The 17,500-nt window shown below is 47.6% G+C and overlaps 1 protein-coding gene and 1 long non-coding RNA gene across 7 annotated transcripts in view; one reads left to right on the top strand and one right to left on the bottom strand.

Annotated features, from left to right (window-relative positions):
• Positions 1-17,500, top strand: part of LOC135115361 (uncharacterized) — a 173,061-nt gene that overhangs the window by 140,688 nt on the left and 14,873 nt on the right. The window contains exon 4 of the long non-coding RNA XR_010275966.1: positions 2,670-2,741. This is a non-coding gene — a long non-coding RNA (uncharacterized LOC135115361). The remainder of the gene's footprint in view (positions 1-2,669; positions 2,742-17,500) is intronic.
• The window catches only part of LOC135115360 (agrin-like), a 20,171-nt gene continuing 3,972 nt past the window's right edge, over positions 1,302-17,500 (bottom strand). Inside the window, exons 5-17 of one of the 6 annotated variants that reach the window (XM_064032047.1) lie at positions 17,364-17,500; positions 15,698-15,898; positions 14,495-14,680; positions 13,898-14,095; positions 12,957-13,157; positions 12,025-12,225; positions 11,474-11,671; positions 11,022-11,219; positions 10,689-10,892; positions 10,365-10,541; positions 9,596-9,880; positions 5,817-5,990; positions 1,302-2,735 (exon numbers count right to left, since the gene is read on the bottom strand). The exon at positions 17,364-17,500 is cut by the window's right edge and continues 64 nt beyond it. In XM_064032047.1, coding sequence (XP_063888117.1) covers positions 2,584-2,735; positions 5,817-5,990; positions 9,596-9,880; positions 10,365-10,541; positions 10,689-10,892; positions 11,022-11,219; positions 11,474-11,671; positions 12,025-12,225; positions 12,957-13,157; positions 13,898-14,095; positions 14,495-14,680; positions 15,698-15,898; positions 17,364-17,500 — 2,512 coding nt within the window. In that variant the 3' untranslated portion in view covers positions 1,302-2,583. The remainder of the gene's footprint in view (positions 2,736-5,816; positions 5,991-9,595; positions 9,881-10,364; positions 10,542-10,688; positions 10,893-11,021; positions 11,220-11,473; positions 11,672-12,024; positions 12,226-12,956; positions 13,158-13,897; positions 14,096-14,494; positions 14,681-15,697; positions 15,899-17,363) is intronic. The other 5 variants (XM_064032048.1, XM_064032052.1, XM_064032050.1 and 2 more) reach the window with 5 other exon arrangements.

Here is a 17,500-nt window from a genome sequence, read left to right as displayed (position 1 = left end):
GAGGAAGAAGTGTTGAGCGTCCCTGAGCCCGTGTCCCGCCTGCAGAAGTTACTGACGCGGCGGCAGGAGGAGGAGGAGGAGGAGGAGGAGGAGAAGAAGTTGGCGGTGAATCAAGCAGTGTTGGAGGAAGAAGAGGTGATGGTGGTGGTGGTGGCTGTGGTGTTGTTGTTGGTGGTGGTGGTGGTGATGTACGTATATATAGAAGGAGGAAGAAGAGGGAAGAAGTAGTAGATATGATGAAAGAAAAGAGGAGAGGTAGAAAAAGAGAGTTGGTAATGTTATAGGTATAGGAAGAGGAGGAGGAAGATGAAGAAGAGCTAAAGAATAGGAGGTGATGAAAGGAGAGGAAGAGATATAGAAAAGAAGAGATAAAGGAAGATGAACAAGAGCTAAAAAAAAAAAAAAAAAAAAGTGATGAAAGGAAAGAAATATAGGTAAAAAAGGAGAAGAGTTGGTAATGGTGGAGGGAATGGGAGGAAGAAGATAATAAAGATGGAAAGCTGGAAAAAGAAAGAAAAGAGGGAAGACAAAGAAAAGCGCTAGAAAAAAAAAACAAGAGATTTACAAGAAAAACAAACAAACGGGAAAATAAAAAAAATGCCGATGGTGGTGGTAGTAGTAGTAGTAGTAGTAGTAGTAGTAGTAGCAGTAGTATTTTCTCTTGGTTAATTTATTTGTTTTCCCTTCAAGTTTTGTAGAATTGTAAAAAAAAATGTAACATTCTGACAAGTCTCGTGAGAACATAATGCCGATTGTACACCTGGTCTTTGTGTGGATCACAGCGCGGCATTTATTATTCCAGAGAGAGAGAGAGAGAGAGAGAGAGAGAGAGAGAGAGAGAGAGAGAGAGAGAGAGAGAGAGAGAGAGAGAATGGGATAAAGAAGTAAAAGAAAGCTATTTTATATATACTCTTTAATAATGATTGGCATTACACACACACACACACACACACACACACACACACACACACACACACACACACACACACACACACACACACACACACACACACACACACACACACACAACACCACTAGATAGAGAGAGAGAGAGAGAGAGAGAGAGAGAGAGAGAGAGAGAGAGAGAGAGAGAGAGATTAGGGGCAGAAAAGAAAGTAAAGCAAGCATATGTGAAAAATAAACTCCAAAAAAAAAAGAAAAGAAAAGAAAAGAAAACGAGATTCGAAGGAAAAAACACGGGACTGGATGAAAGAAAAACAGGGGAAAAAGGGAAAAAATGCAATTCGGGAAGCGTAATTCGGAAGTTCGTAATTCGGGGGAGTGAGGCAGAAGCGTTATTGCTCTCTCTCTCTCTCTCTCTCTCTCTCTCTCTCTCTCTCTCTCTCTCTCTCTCTCTCTCTCTCTCTCTCTCTCTCTCTCTCTCTCTCTCTCTCTCTCTCTCTCTCTCTCTCTCATTGACAAGTGACGTGCGGCAGGAAATTGTTCGCGTTGAAAGTGTAGTGGTATTGTTCCACTCGGATTTAGTAGTAGTAGTAGTAGTAGTAGTAGTGGTAGTTGTTGTAGTAGTGGAAGTAGTAGTATTAGTATTAGTAGTGATGGTGGTGGTGCTGGTGGTATAGTTATAGAAGTGATTGTGTTGGTGGTGGTAGTATCGTAATAGTTGTAGTAGTAGTAGTAGTAGTAGTAGTAGTAGTAGTAGTAGTAGTAATATATATATATATCATTAATATTTATAGTAGAAGTAGTGGTAATAGTTCCATAACAATAGTAGACACGCCTTTGTATAAACATTTCACGCCTTTACTGCCAACAACAATAACATTATCAACAACACTGAAAGTCGTAATAGCAATAGTCATCATAATAATCAGCCGTCCATGCACCAGCCTGGGACTCCCTTGGCCAGTGAGCACAAACCCTGGCAACACATCACCCTGCCTCATATTTACTATCATTCTTACTTCACAATTCTGCAGAGGGAAAAAAAAATATCTTCTTCCAGTTATTGATAAGCATTTAAGTCATCCTTCCTTTAATTTTAGTGTGGGAAACTTAATTTATTGAAGGTATTCGTAAAGGAGGTATTTTATCTTATCTCTCATTTTTCCTTCCCTTTAAATCATTCACCTTTGTTCCCTTAATTTTACTGCAAGAAATTATATCCTTTTTTCACCTTCTCTCATTTTTCCTTCTCTTTAAAGCCTTCACCTTTTTCTTCCGGGAAATTTAAGTCATTTTAACGAAGAAAATGCGATCCTAAGAAGTAATTCCTAGAGGGGCTTATCTGTACCCAGTCTAATTTTTTCCCTCCCCTCGAAAGCTTCACAACTTTTTCGTTAATTTTACTGCAGGAGATTCAAGTCAGTTTAAAGAAGAAACTTGTATGATTAAAAAAAGAAAAACAAAAAACAAATGGAACTCTGGAAGGGAAGTAAGAATTATGTACCGTCTCGCATTTTCCCTCCCCTTAAAAACCTCCACCTTCCCTTAATTTCACTCTAGGAAACTTGGCATTTTAAGGAAGAAACTGAATGCGTCTTAAAACAGGAATTCCTTAAGGGAGTACTCTTCACCCTCGCTCATTGTTCCTTCCCTTGACAACCCTTCACCCGCTCCGTCATCTCAGGCAGGCTGCTGGTAGGCTGTGACAGTGATGCTCCCCAGGGATGCAAACTCCTCACTCTCCTCCTCCTCCTCCTTCTCCTCAGAGTCCTCAGAGTCCTCCGGGAAGACTGAAGGGGGAAGTCCTGCTGCTGGTCCTGCTACCGGAGGCGCTGCAGGTGAGAAGTAGTAGTAGTTGTAGTAGTAGTAGTAGTAGTAGTCCTAGTAGTAGTAGTAGTAGTAGTAGTAGTAGTAGTAGTAGTTCACGGGTAAAATCATATTTGCGAAGTCCAAAATATGCACGAAAAATATAAATTAGGTTGATAAACAGACGTCGAACAGAGAGAAAGAAAAAAAAACTAACATTTTAAGCATATATTTTTTATCAGTCTCAAATAACGTAACACACACTCTCTCTCTCTCTCTCTCTCTCTCTCTCTCTCTCTCTCTCTCTCTCTCTCTCTCTCTCTCTCTCTCTCTCTCTCTCTCTCTCTCTCTCTCTCTCTCTCTCTCTCTCTCTCTCTCTCTCTCTCTCTAAGTGTCTAGTGGTGTATTCTTAACTTCACCTAACTTCCTCAAATGAATTCTCGGTTTTAGTTTCTTAATTTCACTCTCGCAACTTCATTTCAGTCTCCCATTGTTAAGAACGAAGTGTTTTGGTGACTAATATGTCTAGCAGTTTGCTCTTATCTAACTTCATCTGTATTCTTCATTGTTTTAATTTCTCAACTTCACTTTAGTAACTTCGAGTCTCCTGTAGTTAAGCAGGGTGTTGATGACCAAGGTCTGTCGTGGCGTGCTCCTGACTTCAATTATTAACTTCCTGAATAAGTTCTTAGTAGTGTTGATCCGTCACCTTCACTTCCTTCGCTTCTCCCTTCACTCGCTCGCTCACTCGCTTCCATTGGCTCTCCTTCACTCGTCACCCTGAGATACTCACTCACTCACACACTAACACTCATTTATTCTTTCACATTCTTCTTTCCTCATTCATTCCCTCACTGTGTAACAAATTCAAACTTTCCGTTCTTCATTCGCTCCTTTACCCACTCACTCATTCATTCATCAATCCCACTAATTCCTTCACATGAACCTTTCTTCCCCTTCCCTTCCTTCTTCACCCACTCAAGCTTCCACACTCCTCCCTTCTTTTCCCTCACTTCTTCCTTCCCTCCCTCCCTCAGTTACACACACTCAAGCTTTCACACCTTTCCTTCCCTCCTTCCTTTCCTTTCTCTCACTCCCACCCTTCCTCCCTTTCACTCCCTCACTCACACATCTGGTCTCATCTGGGTGTGGTCGCTGCGTGAGGCGAGGTGCAGGAAGCATGAACTCCAGGGAAAGAGGAAGGCCAGACGACGAGAGAACAGCGGGAGTCGTGAAACTCGAGGGACTTGGCAAACTAAGCAGGTTAGTTTAGTAAAGTTATCTGACTCAGGTGTGCGGCGCCGAGGAGCGTGTGGGTGTTTAGGGGCAAGATTAGGCCTGGGGAGGGGTCGGGAGGGAGTGGGAGGCGGAGGGGATGTGGACAGACGCTTCTAGAAGGGAGGGGGAGAAAGAGAGTTTAGGGAATAGGGGTTGGGGGAAGGGCAAGGGAATTGAGGCCTTAAGATAAAGTTAATGAACTCAGGTTAGGGAAAGGGATGAGGGGGGAGGAGTTACGACAGGCTGCAGATGAGGGAGATGAGGAAGAGGAGGAGGAGGGGGGGTGATGAAGGGAGAAAGGGAGAAAGGCAAGGAGGAGGATGGGAAGGAGGAAGGTGATGAGGGGAGAAGTGGAGAAAGGCAAGGAGGAGGAGGGGGAGGAGGAAGGTGATGAGGGGAGAAGTGGAAAAAGCCAAGGAAGAGGAGGGTGATGATTGGAGGAGTGGAGAAAAGCAGGGAGGAGGAGGAGGAGGAGGAGGAGGAGGAGGAGGGGGTAATGAGAGGAGAAAGGTACGGAGGAGGAAGAGTAGGAGGGAGATGAGGGGAGAAGGGCAGGGAGGAGGAGGATTATGAGACAAGTTGAGAGTGAGGTGAGTTTGTGAGGTGATGACTGTGGACTTGGGCTGATATTAGTGCTGAGGGAGGAGGAGGAGGAGGAGGAAGAAGAGAAGGAGGAGGGGGGAGGAGGAGGAGAGTGTTTGCGAGGTTAAAGACAGGAATATAATGGAAGAGAATGTTCGATGGATGTTGTGTTGCTGGAAGGTTTGGGAGGGAGGGAGGGAGGGAAAGTAAGAGGTGGGGAGAGGTGGAGTGAAGGAAGGAGAGGGAGGGAATAGAGATGAAGACAAGGAAGTAAGTAACCTCACCTTCACTCACCAAAAGAAAACAGATAAGTACAAAAAACTTCAGTCACCTTATCTGCCTGTAACCTAACCTTTCCTAACCTAACCTAACCTAACCTAACCTTTCCTAACCTAACCTAACCTAACCTAACCTAACCTTTCCTAACCTAACCTAACCTAACCTAACCTAACCTTTCCTAACCTAACCTAACCTAACCTAACCTAACCTTTCCTAACCTAACCTAACCTAACCTTTCCTAACCTAACCTAACCTAACCTAACCTAACCTAACCTTTCCTAACCTAACCTAACCTAACCTTTCCTAACTTAACCTAACCTAACCTAACCTAACCTTTCCTAACCTAACCTTCCTTAACCTAACCTAACCTAACCTTACCTTACCTTTCCTAACCTAACCTAACCTAACCTTTCCTAACCTAACCTCACTTTACCTACTCATAAAAAGAAATACCATAACAAAAACACCAGGCACCTTAACTTACCTTACTTAACCTTGACTCAACATAGTATTACCTGACCTAATCTAATCTAACCTTACCTTACCTTACCTTACCTTACCTTACCTAACAAAGCACATAACAAAAACACCAGTTAACTTAGCTCGCCATACCTAACGTAACGTAACCTTACCTAACCTAATATAACCTTGCCTTATATAACTTAATTTAGCCGAACCTAACCTAACCTAACATCACGTACACTCGTTAAAGAAAGCACAGCAAAGCCCAAGTCATCCTACCTTACCTAACCAACACTAACTTTACCTTACCTAACCTAAACTAACCTAACCTAACCTAACCTAACCTAACATCACGTACACTCGTTAAAGAAAGCACAGCAAAGCCCAAGTCATCCTACCTTACCTAACCAACACTAACTTTATCTTACCTAACCTAAACTAGCCTAACCTAACCTAATCTTACTATACCTAACCTAACCTCATATAGACAACAAGTCAGGCCTCACCGCTGGTGGCACACGGCCCTTCGCTCGCCACAATGATGGACACGAAGGGGTTGAGGCAGTCGGCGTGCTCCAGGAGACACTGGTTGTTGTACGTCTCCCCGTCACTGCCACACACCGGCCTGTACATCCTGTCGCACTGCCCCACGCAATCGGGACCCCGGGGCAGGGCGGCCACTGGGGAGAAACACCAAGGGAAGTTAGTCATTTTAGTGTTGTGTCGTTGGATAGGCTTATTTTTATGCTGGATGTCAGTAGGATGAATTTTTGTTGTGTAGCCAGTGAGGTAAAAGGTTAGGTTGGGATGACTGGGGGAAAGACAAGGCTGGGTTAATTATTTCAGTGTCTTGTCATTGGTTTAGTTCTTTATCTATTTATTTTATTCTGGACGTCAATAGAGCAAAGTTTAGGGTGAGTTCTGTACAATCAGCGTGGTAAAGATAAAGTTGCCATCACTGGGGGGGGGAGGAAGGGAGACAAGGACGGATTAATCATTTCAGTATCTTGGCATCAGATTTGTTTACTTTTATTCTCCACATCAATGGAATTTTCAAGTTGAGGAAAATTTTGCCCTCGTAATAAAAAGAAGATAAAGGTCATGCCTCGTTTCTGTCACTGTTTGGCGGCCAGAGGGAAGCACAGGGGAGAGACTCTTAATCTTTTCAGCGCCGCGGTATTAGTTAAGTCTTTCTCTGGATTTACTCAAGTTTTGGATGATTTTACAACCACATACACAAGTTAAGCTAAGAGTTAAGACCACAAAGGGAAGTTTAAAGGGAGAGAACCAGGAATAAGAGACATGTAATGAAGTTTAAAGAGAGACTTTGGACACGGGAAAAGTAAATAGATGAGAGTAAATATGGAGGTTTAAATGCCTAAGAGAATAAAGGGAGATATGAATGAGAGGAGTGTAAAAGGATCATTTAAAGGGATGTTTTTAAAGAGAAAGGGAAATATAGGGAGGATAAAGAGAGGACGGATGCATTGGAAGGTCACAGGGAGATGCATTGGGAGAATGGAGGGTAAAAGATAAAGGGAGGGAAGGGTGGGGAGAGGAAGTAGGGCGGGAAGAAAAGAGAGGGAGAGGCTGAATGGTTTGCTTTTATGTTTTGTCTCCCCACTTTTTTTTTTATTAACATGGGTAGGCCTAAACACTCCTATCTGCTCCCTTTGTCTCGGCGACTTGTGATGAAAGGCCTCCAGGGTAGTGAGAGATGCGTGTTGTTGTTGTTGTTGTTGGACAGTTGTTGTAATTGTAGTAGCTCTTGGTGTTGTTGTTATTGCTTTTGTTGGTTTTGTTGTAGTAGTAGTAGTAGTAGTAGTAGAAGTAGTAGTAATTTTTGTCGCTGTTGTAATTGTTGTTAATGCCTTTAATGTTGTTGTTGTTGTTGTGTACATGCGTGCGTGTGTGTGAACTATTTTCATTCCTTCCCTTCATCATTAACTTTAGAAAAAAAAAATATATATATATATCATTTCTTTATTCACCTCATCTTGAACAATTTTTTTCTTTCCAAATTTCACTCCAAAGAAAAAAAAAACTGAAGGAAAAGTTGAAAGAAAAGAGATGTGATGTTCTGAAATATTCCTCCTTCTTTTCCTCCCGAGTGATTCTGAGGGCAATGAGGAGGCGAAGGAAAGAATGCAGGAAGGAAGGGAGGAAGGAAAGAAGGATGAAAGGCGTGTCGTTCAGGGAGGGAAGGGAGAAAAAGAACAAAAAGAATTAGATGCCCTTAAGGTTCCTTCCCTTACTGTGAAGGTTTTAGAGGCAGACATTTTAAGGCAGGAGAAGGAGAAGGAGGAGGAGGGGGGGGGGGTGAGTGTTCGGTACTAGAGGAGGAGGTAGAGGAGGAGAGGGAAGAGGAAGCGTCCAGGGCTAGAGGAAGAGAAAGAAGAGGAGAAGAAGGAAGCAGAGGAGAAGGAATGGAGGAGGAAGTTGGAGGAAGAACAGGAAGCGTCTGAAAAGGAGGAGGAGGAAAAAGAAAAGGAAGAAAAAGAGAAGGACATGAAGAAGAAGGAAGAAAAGGAGAAAGATAGACGTGTAAATACGGGAAAAGAAGGAAAATTGAGAAGAAAAAAGAACAAAGTAGTTTTTTTCTTTGTTTTTGTTTACAAGAATAAAAAAAGAGTGGAAGGAAGACACGTGCAAGAAAACAAAAACAAAAAAAGTAAAAAGCACGTATAAAAAAGAAGCGTGCAAGTACAAAAAAAAGTGAAATTTATATGCAAGAAGGAAAAAAAAGAGAAGAGCAAGCAGTGAATATATATATAATCACCTACAAGAACGAGACAAAGAAGATGAAGAAGAAGAGAGAGAAAAAAAAACATTCACGAAGAAGCGAAACATGAATAGACGAATAAAAAGAAAAAAAAAAGAAAAGAAAAAAAACTGCACAACCATGAAAAAAAAAAAAATTACATGCAAAAAACAAGAAGTAAAAAACAAATGCAAGTACCACCACCACCACTACCACAACAACAACAACAACAACAACAACAACAACAACAACAACAACAAGACAGCAAGAGTGAGTCCAGGGAGGTTTAAACTTTAAGACCATCCCTCTCTTTTATTATTTATATTCTGAGGAGCAGGAAGAGGAGGAGGAGGAGGAGGAGGAGGAGGAGGATGCACTGGTAAATTAGCCACACAAAAAGAAAAGAAACAAGTGAAAAGAGAAACGAAAAGAAAAAGCGAAGAAAACTCACGTGTTCTTATGTATATCCCAACCTTCTTCCTCTCACCCCCCCTCGCTGTAAAAAAAAAAAAAAAAGAAGAAGAAGAGGAGGAGGAGGAGGAGGAGGAGGAGGAGGAGGGAGACACGAAATTCCCGAACTCCGCTACACACTCAAGACACCTTGGATATATATATTTTTCCTCACTTTTTTCCCTATTTTTTCACCCTTTTTTGTTGGGGAAAACTGTAAAGGAAGTCTTATTATGATGTAAGTTTACGAATTTATAGTTGTTTGTTTGTTTATTTATTTGTTTATTTATTTATTTGTTTGTTTATCTCTATTTACTTCATTGTTCCTTACGTCAATTTAGAATTTACCTTGTATTTATTATTTCTATTTATTTTTTAACTGGTCATTAATTCATACATTCCTTATTTTATCTTAATTTTTCTTGACGTTAATTTAGATTTCTCGTGTGTTTATTCCATTTTATTCCTTAAACTGCTCTTTCATTAATTCTCTTTTCTTTTTCATTTTCGTCTCCGAAGAAGAGAAAAAAATATATAGTAGAGAAAAGGAAAAATAAGGAGGAGCAAATGGATGAAAAGGATGAAGACAAGATTAGGAGAAAAATGTTAAAAGGAAAAATAAAGGAAAAGAGGTGATAGAAAACATGGGTGTAATATACAATGAAGAGAAGGATATACAAAGAGAGAAGACAAGGACAAGGAAGAGGAAAGACGAAAAGAAAGATGAAGGCGAGGAGAAGGAGGAGGAGGAGGAGGAATACAAAAGAAAATCAAACAGCACCAGAACTATTGGTCATCCACGGTGTTGATTGTGAAGAAGAGAAGAAGAGGAGGAGGAAAAACAACAACAGAAGAAAAAGAAGTACAGGAGGAGGAGGAGGAAATTAACAATAAGAACGAGTAATCAAGACACACACTAAACTCAACAACAACAACAACAACAACAACAAGGCAAACACAACCGGAAACCATGAAAGACAAAGCCCTGCCTAATTTCACCCTTGCCAACCTTATCACCCTGCCTCACCCTACCAGCCCTGCCTCACCCTGCCAGTTTGCCCCCGTCACACTCACCACAGGGACCCTCGAACTCCAGCATCACATCGACTTCTCCCCTGGCGCGGCTCTTGCAGTTGGCCACCTCCAGGGTGCAGGGATTGCTGTAGGTCACGCCGTCTGATCCACACAGGGGCTTGAACTCCCTCGTGCAGGCCTGCTGGCACGAGGACGAGGAAGATGATGACGACAGTTGGGTGGAGGGGCTGTTGGCGTCCAGAGGCGAGGACTGCTGGGAGGACAAGGAGGAGGCCAGGACGATGTTGAGGGCGGAGTCCACCTCTGTCTTGCCATGCTTGGCCCCTGGAAAAAGAAAGAGGGTCATTCTTCTCCCCCATGGCAAGGGCGCGAGACATACGCGACAAACCAGACGTCATGAATGATGAACAAATACAGATCATTGCGTTACTTGGTGAGCAGATAATTGCAAAGAACAAACCACCATCAGACAAACACGTGACGTAATAGTGAGCAAACCGAAAATACTGAGGCAGCAGCAGCGCCGCCACAAGTCAGTGCAGAACCAAGACATAGAGACAGACAAAAAGGGAATCAGGCAGACGCGGAGTTCAGGTGACGGACAGGTGATGCAACAAAGTAGCGTGAATACATTACCCGAGGTTGCAGGAGTGACATGCTCAAGGGAGAGTGGGAGGCGAGCGTCGCACTGAGCGGACAGGGAAAGACAGTTTAGAATTGGTATCAAAATTATATTTATAGAATATTCCAAGCGGAGCGAGGGTGAGCGGGCTGAGGCCGAGTGTCTACGCCGAAGGTCATCGCTCACCGCAGGGCGCGTCGTCCACGATGTACACGCCCTGCTCCTTCCGCGCCCAACGCCCGCAGTTGGTAGACTCCAGCACACACTCGTTGTCGTACGTCTGGCCGTCTGAGCCGCACACTGGCTCGTACTTCTCCGGACACTTTCTGCGGCAGCCGCTGCCCAGGGACTCGAACATCTCGTCTGCGGAAAATAAAGGCTGTCAGTGAGAGGCGAGGGCGGCTGAGTGCAAGGAGAAAGCGTAAGCGAAGCGTCAGTGTGGCGCGGGCTGCGGCGTAGCGACGCAATGACAGAAGCTTTGGGGGAAGCCAAGGTGTGAACTCAACGCACCGCACGACCCGCCGTACTGCAGGTACACGCTGCGGCCCCCCTCACGTCTGGCGCGGCAGCTGGCGACCTCCATGAGGCACTCGTTCTCGTAAGTGTTGCCGTCTGAGCCGCACACGGGCTTCGAAACTTGCGAACACTTCCGTCTGCAGGACACGGCCACGTCCACCACCTCGATGCGGGACGTAGGGGGAGGCTCGGGGCGCGCTGCGGGAGACAGAGCCAGGTCAGCGGAGCGACACACGTCCCACACCAACCCACACCCGAGGCTGCGGCAGCCACGCCACGCGAACACTGCCATGGAAGCCACAGTATGCAAAATTCCGATCCACTCACCACACGCGCCCTCAGAGGCGAGGGTCACGCCCGCGCCGCCAGCAGCTCTGCTCTCACAGTCAGCAATCTCCAGCAGGCACTGGTTGTTGTAGGTCTTGCCGTCACTGCCGCAGACGGAGAGGAATATGCGGGTGCACTGCTTCAAGCAAGTGGGGGCCTCCGGGACGGGTGCAACGGGCGGCGCATCTGTCGTGGCTCCTGGTGGGAAAACACCCGTATGACAGGACGACGGCGGAAGACGCGCTGTTTAAGACACGTGCGAAACACTGAGGCACCGACCCCTCCACTACAACGCCTTGCCGCCCTCGCACACGCTGCCCACAACCGATAAGGTCGACATGAATGTTTTTGTGTGCACTGATCAGTCTCAACTTGAATTTACGGCTTAAGACGAAGTGAGAAGACTATACAGGGAAATCTACTGAGAGCCCCCCCCCCACACACACACTCACCACACAAGCCCTCCGCGACGACAATGATGCTCCCACCGCCAGCAGCACTGCTCTCACAGTCTGCCACCTCCAGCAGGCACTGGTTGTTGTAAGTCTTGCCGTCACTGCCGCAGACGGGGGAGAAAATGCGGGTACACTTCTGTAAGCATGTGGGCGCCGCGGGGACGGGTTCGGAGGGCGGAGCCTCAGTCTTGGCCTCTGGAGGTGTCGTAAGAATAATCAGTGAAAAATTATACACAAAGAATTAGTTAGGAATTTTTAAAAGATACTGTGCACGCATCTGTGTGATGCTGGGGACGACCTGGCGCTGAGCGTGTTAATGCCGCTCGGCAACACCAGTTTTCAGAACCGTTTCAGGACTTAATGTTGCCGGCTTTGTTTTTATGACTTTTTTACGAGTTTTGATCAAAGTTTCAAAGTAAAGAGTCGCCCACTGAACGTGTGGCGAAGCGAGTGCATTCTTGGCTGACAACCCCAGTGGGTCCTCATTACCCACTCGCTCCCCGCCACTCCCCTCCCACCCCCTGTTCCCGCGCCATCAGCTCACTCACCACACGCGCTCTCTGAGGCGAGGGTCACGCCCGCGCCGCCAGCAGCTCGGCTTTCACAGTCAGCAATCTCCAGCAGGCACTGGTTGTTGTAGGTCTTGCCGTCACTGCCGCAGACGGGAAGGAAGATGCGGGTGCACTGCTTCGAGCACGAGGGCGCCTCCGGGACGGGTGCAACGGGTGGCGAAACCTCCGCCGGGGCGTCTGCAGGTGAGAAAGCGGATCTGTGTGATGGGCGCTAAGGACATCGACGACATCACAAGCGGAAAGCGGCGTGGGCGTGCGGCAGACTCGGCGGCCAGACACAGGCCGTCGCTTCATGCTGCGGGCCACTTGTTTGTTGGATTTGTTCGGGGCAAGCCCGCTGAGCCTCGGGATTACTAAACTGATCTTGTGTAAGCACCGCCCCGAGGTTTGTCCAACCTGGGGGCTCCCTGCCTCCCTCTGCCGCCTGCCCGTGACGGCGCAATGTGAAGCACTCCCCATAGCAGCAGCTGTCTACCTTTATGTTAATACTGCGGGATGAAATTGCTCACAGAAATATTCCATCTAGCTTTCCTCGATCTCTCATGTTTGGTGTCATGTCCAAAGAAGCGGCGTGTTGCCCCCGCACTGGAGACACGCCGCCACACCGTGGGCGTGAGGTGCAGCAGGCGCTGCAGCTGTCGCGTCACCATTAGTCAGTTTTCACCGGGACTGACCATCTTGATCAACTCAAGCATGTGGTGTTGACAGTGGGAACAAAAAAAGGCATCCTTAACGGGACTGTCTTCCCGCAGCACGACTCTCATCGACTCCCCGCCAGCCACGGTGGTCTGGGCCGCCGCCTCCCGCGTCTTCCCGCCCCTGGCCGCGATAGATTACGGGAATGTACTGGAATTCCCGGAGCAAGGCACTGACGCTGTCCCAAACATGCTGGTTTGTAGGATACTCACCACAAGCGTTCTCCGAGACGCGGGTCACGCCCGCGCCGCCAGCAGCTCGGCTTTCACAGTCAGCAATCTCCAGCAGGCACTGGTTGTTGTAGGTCTTGCCGTCACTGCCGCAGACGGGAAGGAAGATGCGGGTGCACTGCTTCGAGCACGAGGGCGCCTCCGGGACGGGTACAACGGGTGGCGAAACCTCCGCCGGTGCGTCTGCAGGTGAGAAAGCGGATCTGTGTGATGGGCGCTAAGGACATCGATTATATCACAAGCGGAAAGCGGCGTGGGCGTGCGGCAGACTCGGCGGCCAGACACAGGCCGTCACTTCATGCTGCGGGCCACTTGTTTGTCGGGTTTGTTCGGGGCAAGCCCGCTGAGCCTCGGGATTACTAAACTGATCTTGTGTAAGCACCGCCCCGAGGTTTGTCCAACCACCACCACCCTGGGGCTCCCTGCCTCCCTCTGCCGCCTGCCCGTGACGGCGCAATGTGAAGCACTCCCCATAGCAGCAGCTGTCTACCTTTATGTTAATACTGCGGGATGAAATTGCTCACAGAAATATTCCATCTAGCTTTTCTTGATCTCTCATATTTGGTGTCATGTCCAAAGAAGCGGCGTGTTGCCCCCGCACTGGAGACACGCCGCCACACCGTGGGCGTGAGGTGCAGCAGGCGCTGCAGCTGTCGCGTCACCGCCAGTCAGTTTTCACCGGGACTGACCATCTTGATCAACTCAAGCATGTGGTGTTGACAGTGGGAACAAAAAAAGGCATCCTTAACGGGACTGTCTTCCCGCAGCACGACTCTCATCGACTCCCCGCCAGCCACGGCGATCTGGGCCGCCGCCTCCCGCGACTTCCCGCCCCTGGCCGCGATAGAGTACGGAAATGTACTGGAATTCTTGGAGCAAGGCACTCACGCTGTCCCAAACATGCTGGTTTGTAGGATACTCACCACAAGCGTTCTCCGAGACGCGGGTCACGCCCGCGCCGCCAGCAGCTCGGCTTTCACAGTCAGCAATCTCCAGCAGGCACTGGTTGTTGTAGGTCTTGCCGTCACTGCCGCAGACGGGAAGGAAGATGCGGGTGCACTGCTTCGAGCAAGAAGGGGCCTCCGGGGTGGGCACAGCGGGCGACGCCTCCGTCGTGGCTCCTGCAGATTGAAAAACACCCGTATGACAACGTCGACGAGACCCTGTTGTGGGTGATCAACAGAGCACCAGCATCCTCCCTCTCTCCTCCACGGGCCACGTCGCTGTGAGTGTCGCGGTGCAAGCTGTGCTGCACCACATCGTCCGCCCCGCGCGGTGCACACTGCTTCCTCCCCTGCCAGTCATGGCGGAGGCAGCGCCGTGTGGGAGGAGTCAGCATCTTTACCATCCTACGTCTTTCACTTCAAATAAATTTGCGTAACTCATCACAAACAATCTCGTTGTGAGCAACAGTTGTGTTGCCTCCTCTAGCCACACCCTGCTGGCGGCTGCCTCGCCGTGCTGGAGGACACCACACTTTTGACCCTAGACTTCAACACAGTTCATTAACGCTCACTCACCACACGGGCCCTCCGCGACGACAATGACGCTCCCGCCGCCCGCGGCTCTGCTCTCACAGTCCGCCACCTCCAGCAGGCACACGTTCTCGTAGGTTTCGCCGTCGCTGCCGCAGACGGGGAAGGAAATGCGGGTGCACTTCTGCGAGCACGTGGGCACCGGGGGGGCGGGCTCCTTTATCGTGGCTTCTGAAAGTCATAAAAGTTATTAGTAAAATACAATTAAATAAGAAATAATTACAAATTAAAATTAATGCGATGCACACACCTCCCTGATGTGGCGAGGCACAGAATAATTCGGTACTTTTCTACAGTGAGGAGACGCGCTGCCGCAGAGCAAACTGACGCCCGCCACTCGCCGAGACGTCACACCATCTCATGTCCAGCATGCAGCGCGGCGCGGCGCGGGCGCGGCACTAGTTGCCGAGAGTCTAGATTTGGCAAGAATGACCTCGGAAAATCACGACAAATTGTGCGGCACAACTCATGCGCATCCGTGAAGAGAAAGGAAAAGTTTTATCGCCGTAACTTGGAGACGAAATCACTCGCCTGAATTTATGTTTAAAGCAGTTTTTCTGATGAACGACCGTGAAGCAACTCCACCCCGCGCCACCTGCTGCGGCGCCAACACCCTCACGAGTTTGAAGGGTTCGCTTGGCCAGCAGGAGTTGGCCTGATGAGTGCGGGGGCGAGCCTAGTGAGCGTCACTGCGCTGCCACACCTTGGAAATTCACTAAAGAAATGTGTTTCATTCATAACTTTAAATATTTGTAACTTTTGTTGAATTTCCGAGCTTTCCATTTATTTGGTTCGGGAATTAAAGCGTTTGTTGTGATCCCTGAACAGCAGTGCAGGTGCAGCGGTGAGGGCACGAGGCGGGGCAGGGGGCCAGGCACCTGCTCCTCGTTAACAGGCGTGTACTTGTGTTTTTATGAGAAGCAGCGCCGCCCGCGCCGCGCCACACGGCCACTGCACCAGCCGCTCGGCAACACCAGTTTTCAGAACCGTTTCAGGACTTAATGTTGCCGGCTTTGTTTTTATGACTTTTTTACGAGTTTTGATCAAAGTTTCAAAGTAAAAAGTCGCCCACTGAACGTGTGGTGAAGCGAGTGCATTCTTGGCTGACAACCCCAGTGGTCCCCATTACCCACCCGCTCCCAGCCACTCCCCTCCCACACCCTGTTCCCGTGCCATCAGCTCACTCACCACACGCGCTCTCTGAGGCGAGGGTCACGCCCGCGCCGCCAGCAGCTCGGCTTTCACAGTCAGCAATCTCCAGCAGGCACTGGTTGTTGTAGGTTTTGCCGTCACTGCCGCAGACGGGGAGGAAGATGCGGGTGCACTGCTTCGAGCACGAGGGCGCCTCCGGGACGGGTGCAACGGGTGGCGAAACCTCCGCCGGGGCGTCTGCAGGTGAGAAAGCGGATCTGTGTGATGGGCGCTAAGAACATCGACGACATCACAAGCGGAAAGCGGCGTGGGCGTGCGGCAGACTCGGCGGTCAGACACAGCTTTTTCCTGGACATTTCACATGTGCCTGCTTCTTCCCGCCTCAGGCCGCGATAGTTCCATGGTTACATAGATACACAGGCCACAACAAATCTTGCTGTCCTTCCGAGGTGACTTGAGCTAGGATTTCTTTGGTGTTAGTAAAAGAAAAGGACAGCAAAGTAGAAGGCTCTCTCCCCACCCTCCACGTCCTCCGCCACAACCTGTATAGGAAAGAGGTCGGAAATGAATACCTGACGGGGTTGAAGAAGTAATAACCCGAAGGAAATTTTTAGGGAAAGAATGAAAATAAATGAAATGAGGTGCCACCACTTCCTGAAGGCAAGAAGGTTAATCCCTAACAAACACTGACAACCGCGGATTTCAGGCGAACTGTTTATCAAGATGGCGTTTAAAAGTCTGTGGTGTTGCAGTCTATCACGTCTCGAGGAAGTCCGTTCCATAAGTTGACGACTCGATTGAAAAAGAAGTTTTTTGATTCATGGGAATTGAAGGATTTCCCATTTGAAAATTCTTTTGTGAAATACTTACTGCAGTCCATGCTAATAATGCCTTTGATGATTTTAAACACTTATTAAGTCGCCTCTTGGTCATTTAGTTAATAGAAACTGATTTAATTCTCTAAGTAAGTCGCTTTTCGTATAATTTGTTTCTTTCATTTGGTACAATTATTTTTACTCTACGTTGAACTTGTTTTAGTTTACCTGTGTCTTTCATGTAGAAGGGACACGTGCTTGAACGCAGTATTCCAAAGAGAGACGTACCAAGGAGTTATACTCGTAGGAAGTGAAGATCGTACCTTTAGATTTATATTCAAATGTTCTAATGATCAAGGCAATTATAATTATTTTTTGCTTTCTTTACATTTTCTGAATATTAGTGGCTAGGTTTTAGGTTGATCGATATTGTTGCTCATGTATCAGTTTCGCTGTTTGCACTGTTAAGCTGCCTGCCATTCATAATATACTTTGATTTTTCGTTTCGATACCCTGTGTGAGGCACTTCATACTTTTGCGCATTAAAACTCATTTGCCAGGTTTGCCCGCACTCCGACAACTTGTCCAGATTGTTCTGCATTTCTTTTACTTGTCCATTAGAGACTACGGTATTCGTTATTTTGGTGTCATCAGCAAACTTACATATTATATCGGTAACACCCTCATCTGTGTCGTTTATACAAACAAGGAAGAGAACAGGTTGTAAAACTGACCCCTGTGCACCACGCTGGTTACGTTAGTCCAATTGAATACTTTGTATCCAATTGGTTATTCAACCAATTTTCTACCCATCTCAGCGCGCCGGCTTGGAAACCATGATTTTATTTAGTTAGTGCCCCAAACATGCTGGTTTGTAGGATACTCACCACACGCGCTCTCTGAGGCGAGGGTCACGCCCGCGCCGCCAGCAGCTCTGCTCTCACAGTCAGCAATCTCCAGCAGGCACTGGTTGTTGTAGGTCTTGCCGTCACTGCCGCAGACGGGGAGGAAGATACGGGTGCAC

Source organism: Scylla paramamosain, chromosome 29 (assembly GCF_035594125.1).
Source record: "Scylla paramamosain isolate STU-SP2022 chromosome 29, ASM3559412v1, whole genome shotgun sequence".
Taxonomy (NCBI): Eukaryota; Metazoa; Arthropoda; class Malacostraca; order Decapoda; family Portunidae; genus Scylla; species Scylla paramamosain.
Note: the sequence above shows the minus strand (reverse complement) of the source record. Positions and strands in the feature narration are given on the sequence as shown.